The sequence below is a fragment of the Salvelinus namaycush genome, chromosome 8, assembly GCF_016432855.1.
Source record: "Salvelinus namaycush isolate Seneca chromosome 8, SaNama_1.0, whole genome shotgun sequence".
NCBI classification, from domain to species: domain Eukaryota; kingdom Metazoa; phylum Chordata; class Actinopteri; order Salmoniformes; family Salmonidae; genus Salvelinus; species Salvelinus namaycush.
In genome coordinates, this window is record NC_052314.1 from 33296174 (window position 1) to 33304791 (window position 8618).

The 8618-nt window shown below is 41.5% G+C and overlaps 1 protein-coding gene across 1 annotated transcript; it reads right to left on the bottom strand.

Annotated features, from left to right (window-relative positions):
• Nucleotides 1-951: 951 nt before the first annotated feature.
• On the bottom strand, nucleotides 952-8054 carry lrrc41 (leucine rich repeat containing 41). Its single transcript, XM_038999652.1, has 10 exons — nucleotides 7641-8054; nucleotides 5949-6035; nucleotides 5658-5722; nucleotides 4536-5349; nucleotides 4069-4302; nucleotides 3517-3681; nucleotides 3071-3172; nucleotides 2645-2773; nucleotides 2114-2186; nucleotides 952-1825 (listed from the first exon to the last, which is right to left on the bottom strand). Exons 1-10 carry the CDS (start codon nucleotides 7783-7785, stop codon nucleotides 1606-1608), a joined length of 2034 nt encoding a protein of 677 aa, XP_038855580.1. The 5' UTR covers nucleotides 7786-8054; the 3' UTR covers nucleotides 952-1605.
• Nucleotides 8055-8618: the final 564 nt, after the last annotated feature.

Here is an 8618-nt window from a genome sequence, read left to right on the forward strand (position 1 = left end):
TAAGGGTGTGTAACAAAGTAATAACCATATTGAAGACTATTTAATTGTTTATGAAAAGGCAATTCCTATATGTAATTGTCCCCACATCTTTCTTTCCAGTCCGTTTTGGGTTCTATTCACTGTGTAAATATTAATGTATATTGTCTAAATGTACTTATATTTGTTTTCTATTGAATCATATACTTTTTTGCCTTGATAACAAAAGTATTTTGTTAAGACTTTAGACATTTTCACTCATGTCAGGATTTATATTCTAGATATTCTAGGTCATGGATGGGCAACTTTGATGAGGGTGGGGGCTACAAAAAATGTAGGGTCCGCAGTGGCTTGCAGATCTGCATACCCACACATGCAGTCAAAGCCTTTTGGGGGCCCTAAGTCAAATTGTTGCCCCCCTCCCCCAATTTTATCAGCCCCCCTCTTGACAGCAGAGAGAAAATATTGAAGGTTGAGAGCAGAGAAAATGTGGCAGTTTTAAAGCAAGTTTGCTGCAATTCTACACATTTTGCCATAGGGTGGAGATAAATGTGTCATGGAAATTCTACATAGGGACACTCGAAGTTAATCTTAAATGAATCATTGTTTACTAACAGGAAGCTGGAGAGGTCACAGTCAAATGTAGATGCATAAAGTGCCGGTCTTAACTGAGCTCTATCGGGGCAGTCCCGTTAGATCTCTTCTATCCCCCTCACAGACAAATTATATTTGCATGATTTAGCTTATTCATAATAAATTCATTATTAATGTTTGGTTCATGCATGTGACAGACCAATACATTACAAGGCTTCTTCTCTCCAAGCTGAGTCCTTGAAAATGAGATATCCCTTTCTCAAAACAAGGTTCTGGGCATACTGCCAAATTGCAGATACTGATAGTGAGGATTCATTCAGTCACTTACTTGCATGAACACAGAAATTGGTTATTAGAAAAGCACAAACAATACAATTTTACATCACAAATGTTTGCAGTTTTAATATGATATCAGACTGAAAGTTACCAAATCAAATGGGGTCAAAATACATTTCTACTTAAATACATCAAATGCTGCATTATGAACATGACAATATCAACAATAAAGATGCAGAATGAACAGCTGAACAAGATAAAGGAAACGGTGCATTTGTTGATCTTTGAAAAAACAATTAGGATACTAAACTCTTATGCCATTATTTCACAATTTAAAATGCCAAATATAAGGCCACTTGTATTTATGTAACACATTGTTTTTGGCTTATTAGGCCTGCAACAGCCTTGACATACAAAACAGCAACATATATATGAGTGTTGTAAACTGGAAAATATTGTTCCTTACAAAAGTTCCTTACAAAAGATTTCCAGTAACTTCTCTTGGGTAGCAGCAAATGTTCGTTCACTTCAGGGAAGTACTATCTGTACTTGTCTAATAAACAATGCTCATATTTTTTTTCCCATTGCAAAACGTTTCAGTGTTACTAATGAACACAACCCAGAATTCGCAGGGTTACGAGGTGAAGTGTCCCCTATTTAGAGGTCTAGGACCAGCCTCCCCTTCCTCAGAAAACTGTCCCAAGATCAGCACCGAGAGGCAACTTGACACTACTCCATTCGCATGACCTAAGACCTAGTTCACATCATGCTGATGTGGTCAGCCATGGTGTCTCTGGAGTTCCAGTGGTCGGTGATGAGGTCACAAAGGTGACTGAGCGTGCCCAGAGCCGTGTCCCTCAGCTCCATGTCTCTGTCCAGTGGGTTGCTCTTCAGGGTGAGGAGTAGTTTCTGGGGAGGACGGTGGGTCTCCAACAACTTCCCCAACTCTAGCAGCTCAGGAGGCTGGATGAAGTTGGAGCTATCAACGACAAAGACAGGAAATACAAGAAACAGAATGGCTACGTTCCAATTTGCCACCCTTCTCTCAAAGTCTGCAGTTGTACACTCTACATCATGGATTTAACATTGGTGGAACGTGAAACTCCCCACAGCCAATGCTTACACCAATCCATGACGGGGAGTTTGCAAGCGCACACTTTGGGGGAAGTGTGGAGAATAGGGACAGAGTCCAACTCTCATAAGACAAATTAGGCCTCTTCACAAAATGCCAAAATAGCCTACTGAAATGCTTATAGCAGCTACTTGCCTAATGTCCAGCTCTTTCACTGTGCTTGGTGAGGGTCCTTTGAAGAGTTCCCCCAAAACTGTCACAGTCTTGGCTAAAAGGACAAAATAAAAATAGTTGTTTCAATTCATGCATTCTATTTCAAAAATCGAATTCATACTATCCAGAGGTGTAGTAGCTTTGCGTGATGTATTGTTGTCTCTACCTTCTTGCCTTTGTGCGGTTGTCTGTGCCCAATAATGTGTGTACCATGTTTTGTGCTGCTATCATGTTGCTGCCATGCTAGGTTGTTGTCTTAGGTCTCTCTTTATGTAGTGTTCTGGTGTCTCTCTTGTCGTGATGTGTGTTTTGTTCTATATTTTTTATTTTAATCCCAGCCCCAGGTCCCCGCAGAAGGCCTGCCTTTTGGTAGGCCGTCATTGTAAATAAGAATTTGTTCATAACTAACTTGCCTAGTTAAATAAAGGTTAAATAAAAAGGTGGCAGGGGCAGGGGACGTAGCAAGAAAAGTCTGAACGAAACCTGTGAAACATAGCTAAGTTGGCCTCTTACCGAGGCGGTTTTGAGCCAAGTTGAGAGACTGGAGAGATGGAACCTTTTTGAGAGAATTAACCAGCTGTCGGACGACATCTTCCTTGTCACTGCATTTCTCCAGAAGCCGACAGTCCTTCAATGACAACGCTGTCATTTTGGAGCAGACAGGAGAATATAATTAGAATGCATCCCAAATTGCACCGTTTTCCCTTTAGGCCCCTTTTTGTCAAAAGTAGTGCACTACATAAGGAATAGGGTGCCATTTGAGACACATCCATAGAATAAACTGATCAAATGCAAGAGGCTTTGCTTGTTTGTGATATCCATGCTGCATACCACTTTTTAGAGCTGCATACATGTTAGATAAAATTAAAAAAAAAAAATGTATATGAATTTTAATACATCATTTGATACAAAAACTACTTCATGGAAATCATTCCTTACCTTCCAACATACAGTAGTTATCCAGTAGCTGGAAGATTGCACAGTGACAGTCAGACAGGTTGATATCCTCCAAGGTGAGGTCCTTCAGGTGGCGATTAGACTCTGTAACAGCAGGAACACAAAAACAATTTTACCATATGGGAGAAAATATACCAAAATATCTCCTACGGCTATGAAGAGTTCCACATGCATTGTACATGAAGTTATTGCTGAAGCAATTGGAAGCACACTAATAAAAAACAAAACAGATAATGGGCTAGAATATGCATTATGTGAGCACAGCAGCATCAACTTACACATACAAAACTGCTAGAAAATAGCACTTGGATGCACTGACTAAGTCGCTCTTGATAAGAGCATCTGCTTAATCTAAATGACAAAACTGTTAAATGAAATGTAGTGCTTGTACTCTACGTTGACAGTGGTTTTAAATGACTCCATGTTACCTGCCACTGTGTTGAGGAGGTGGCTGGGTGAGAAGCCAGTTGAGCTGTTGATTCCTGAGACGTGAAGTGAGGTGAGGCGAGGAGAGCGTAGCAACACACACATCAGACTCTCCACACTGGTCCTCAATTTGGGTACTTTCACACACAGCTTCTCCAGTGAGAGTTCTAGCAATGGAAAGTTGGGACAAGTCTCAAATACAACACAAAAATAAATGCTCTTTGTATCCAATTCTTTGTATCCAATTCTCTGCGACTCAATTTTAAAAAGTAAACATTTATATACCATTGTTTTATAAATGCGCATATGCAATCATCATGTCTTAATATGTTAAACCTTTCTTATGTTGAGATTTCACTTTTCTTGTTAAATTAATCTCACCTAACCCGACAACTCACTAAAACTTGATTTTAGTTCAAATCTGCATTTAATCTAAGACGAGGATTGCTCTATGTCTGGTAAACCGGCCCCACAAACTACAATAAAACAAAAACATTTTGTACAGGTTGGATATAAATAACTTTGGGTGGTCTATATACTAGATTGTCGGCCACCTGCATGGTGTGCTGGCTGGGGAATGCTTCTCAGTGGGGCTCTGTGGTACTCTGCTACAGGGTGGATCTCCATGGAGAATGACCTGAGGGTGGGGCATGCATTCAGCAGAGACTCCATGAGAGCAGGATGGGTCAGGGACCCCACACTCAGCTCAATCAGGGAGCAGCCTGGTGTAGCAGACAGCTGCTGGAGAGACTCTGCCAGGCTCAACGCATCACCCTCCTCAAAGGTCCCTGCAGACAGAGGCATCAACAACAGAAACACTAGGCCTGCGTCTGAAATGGCACCCTATAGCCTTTATAGTACCCTATTCCCCTTATCCTGGTAGTGCACAATAAAGTGAATAGGGTGCCATTTGGGAGGCAACCAACGAGTGCATTCCACTTTCATAACTGTCCTTTTTAGCATATCCTTGTTTTGTAATAAACACATAAAGCACAATAGATTGTATAGATTATACACTTACAAGCACTTTGCAGGCTTAGAGAGTGGAGGCACAGCCAAGAAGGCAGGAGAGGAAGCAGTACAGGGAAGACTCCAACCCTGAAGTCATTGATCTTTAGTGAATGGATTTGCCCCTTGTGGCAAATCTCTGTCGAGTGACCAACCGAGGGAATAAACATCTGGCACAATGGCTTGGGGACCATACACTGGCATGGGGAGCTGGTCAAGTCAAGCTCTGCCTTCGCGGAGGCAATACTCAACCTTGGACGCTTGCATGGGGTCCCACCATTATGATCTTCTTCATCAGGCTCCTCTTCCTCTGGGACCTGGGAGTTGGCTGCCTCAGCATCTCCAGCGCTGCTTCCTGCAGTGTTTGGCGCCTGGCAACATTTGACCATCTCACCTTGCATGGACTCCATTGGACATTGGTGGCTTTTACTCTGAGGTCCCCTGCCGTGAAGAATCCAAGCCAGCAGACGAGGATCTGGGCTCTGGTTTATGATGACATCACGGGCTGCCCCGTGGTCCAGTAAACGGTGCAGGGTGTATAAGACATCACTGGGCCACTCTCTGAGCTGAGTGCTCTCTCCCAGTTGAATGCGCCTTACACCCTTCTCCAGAACGCTCAAAACAGACCTCCTCGCGAAGAAGTAGCCGTGTGGTCGTGATGTTCGAAGAACCAGGTGCTGGATGTATTTGGCCATGACTAAGAGAAGGGAGTTAAAGTTGACATTCAGGAGGTATTTTGTATCACCTCCGAACCTGAAGCCATAGAAGGCCAAGTTAAAGAGCTTATGCATGCTTGTCTCCCTCCATTCATCTTCGGTGAGTATGGTCTGGAAAAGAAACAAGAATAACGTAATAATTAGGGCAAAGGAACACATTCTCTAGAAGGTTAAGTTCAGAACTAGTGTTAGAGGGTTCAGAACTAGTGTTTCAGACTATAGATCACACACATAGCCATCCTTGGAACTAAAACTAGTAAGACCTAGTTATCCGGCTTTTGTTTTGTACTTTTCAACATTCTCAATGGATTGCCTCACCTTAGTATGTGGTGGAGAGTGAAGTCAACTGCATGATGGAATTTAAATAGTGAAAAAGCCAGATGTTATAAAAGGGATTATTATGTGGATAAGATACTTACACTCCCTTTGCGAGGCCCAGAGATTCTTCTCAATATTCCTGCCCACACAAAGGAGGTGGAGATTCCTGAAAGACAGACAAATAAAATGTTTAATAGAATAGCAGTAGTTAGCTACCCTCAATGAGCTACACCCAGTCTGAAAAATGGTTTGCCTGCCTGCAACATCAGCAGTGTGATTTGAGGCCTGCTGGTCCAGTAAGTCATTTGGCTGCGCTGATCTCGCCACTGACAGTCATAGTGAGAGCGTAGCTGACAACGCCATGGACCAAAGCTAGGCTTTACAGTACTTACCTTTCCGGTTCACTGCAGGCTGAATTCTATCCAGATCAACAATGTTTAAATGCTGCAGGAGCTCCTTGATCAGTGAGATTGGTAGGTCTAAATGGGTAATATTAAAAACGGTTAATTTTCAGGATATTCAGACTGCATTTTATATTGTTTATCCTCTTTAGGAATACAGTCAGTAAGGAAGATTCTAGCTGGTCATTACACATAAGAGTCATTGGACAAAGGAGTCTTCTGCACGGGGGAGTTTTGTTAAGAGCCCCGACGCTCAATCTGAACATTAACAAACGTCGCTTGAGGTACAGTTTTGGAAGCATTAGGACCTTATCTTTCATATCTGCGAGAAATCATTTTCAAAAAACAAAAAAAAGGTTAAATTGATACACACCTTGATAGGATTAGTGTGCCCACACGGCCATATCTCCATGTTACAGCGCTTGTTTGACAACAGACAACCACCTGTGCTAATTGCCTATCTATACTGAGTTACAGTTCATATAAGGAAATCAGTCAATTGAAATACATGCATTAGGCCCTAATATATGGATTTCACATGACTGGGTATACAGATATGCATACCTTTTTAAAAAAGGTAGGGGTGTGGATCAGAGAACCAGTCAGTATCTGATGTGACCACCATTTGCCTCATGCAGTGAGACGCATAGAGTTGATCAGGCTGTTGATTGTGGCCTGTGGAATGTTGTCCCACTCCTCTTCAATGGCTGTGCGAAGTTGCTGGATATTGGCGGGAACTGGAACACGCTGTCTACAAGTCAATCCAGAACATCCCAAACATGCTCAATAGGTGACATGTTTGCTGAGTAACCAGGCCATGGAAGAACTGGGACATTTTCAGCTTCCAGGAATTGTGTACAGATCCTTGTGACATGGAGCTGTATATTATCATGCTGAAACATGAGGTGATGGCAGCAGATGAATGGCACGACAATGGGCCTCAGGATCTCGTCACGGTATCTCTGTGCATTGAAATTGACATTGATAAAATGCAATTGTGTTTGTTGTCCGTAGTTTATGCCTGGCCATACCCTAACCCCACCACGGGGCACTCTGTTCACAATGTTGACATCGTTGGAGACGGCTTATGGTAGAGACATTAACATTACATTATATGGCAACAGCGCTGGTGGACATTCCTGCAGTCAGCATGACAATTGCACACTCTTTAATTTCAGCTCATGAAACATGGGAGCAACACTTTACATGTTACATTTTTATTTTTGTTAAGTGTAGCATGCTCCGAACACCTGTGTGTAAGTGTAATTCAAGAAGTGTAGTGTCGTTGGATGGAGACACCCATAGCTGTATGGATCTTCGCAAAACTCCTACAATATAGTTTATTTTTTATTTGAAGGATTCTTTATCGATGAAAGATATGGACCATATGTTTCAAAAGCCGTATCGCAAGCTATGATTATTGACGTTTCTAAAAGTTAAAACTGCGTCGGGATTGTAGTTCACATGAGTCAGTCGTGGGCGAAGTTAATAATGGCTGAAAACGGTAGGGAGAAGGCAGAATGCCACCTAGCGTTTTCGAGGGCTAGGTTGGGTACCAGCCCATTCATGTATTGTACATGCATTAGCTAAAATAGCTGAGTAACACTTAGCTTTGATGCAACCAAGATAGTCTTTCGTCCAGCACAATGTCTCCCTTGGTTGCATCGAAGATGAGACACTTACCAAGAGCTTTCTTGTCTAGTACATCCATGTGACGACTCACTGTTTTGATGCATATCTTCTTCAAGGTGGGTGTAATGGTGGAAGTAACTTTGGCATCCTGCCACTCCTTGGCTCTTCTAATTTGTTCAAGGTAAGGAGCAGGCATGCTCAATGTCAGATGAAAAACGAGGCAGATTAAATAAACATGCAGCAGATCAACTCCACAGATTTCAGTCAGAGAATATTTGCTAATACTCAAGAGTTCAGCTGCGCTTTTTCATCATTTAGGCATAACACCTAAAAAAGATGCAAAAAAACGAGCTAACTAACCAGCGAATGGTTTTTTAAAAATGTATTAATTAAAAAAACACCAGATATCTCTTCAAATTGATACAGGTCATAGTTTGGTTCCTGTAGACTTCTGGTTAGTCACTTTCTATCAAGGCGGCATAGTAGGCAAGGATAAAGAAGTACTTCCGGATCACGTTTTGGAATCCTTCAGAATAATAGTCCCGTCCTGTATACATTGTAAATTAATAATTAGGGAGAAAATTATGGAAAATATGCACAATTATCGATATATTTCATACTCGTTATCATACAAATAATAGTTAAACGTATTTCTATAAGATATGTCATTATTTTATCAAATAAAATAAATGTCAAGCCTAAATGGTCAACAATGTTTTTTGTGTGTACTTCGATCATTTATTGCACCATACAAATCTATCTTGTAAATTGTGTCGCAGTAAAAAGCTGGTCCATTCTACTCAGGAGAAGTTCAGCTGTCCAACTCCACAGAGTTTACACCGAGAAGTGTCGCTGCTCATTTGGCCTCCCTTATAGAGTGGCCCATCAACTTAAATCCAATCGTTTTTCATATTGGACATGCATATTGCCCATGTTTCTACTAATACATACTAACAAATCACAAACTGCTGGGAAACACCAATAAAAAGATAAGTCATTAGACAAGTAGAAAAGCACAACAACCCAAAA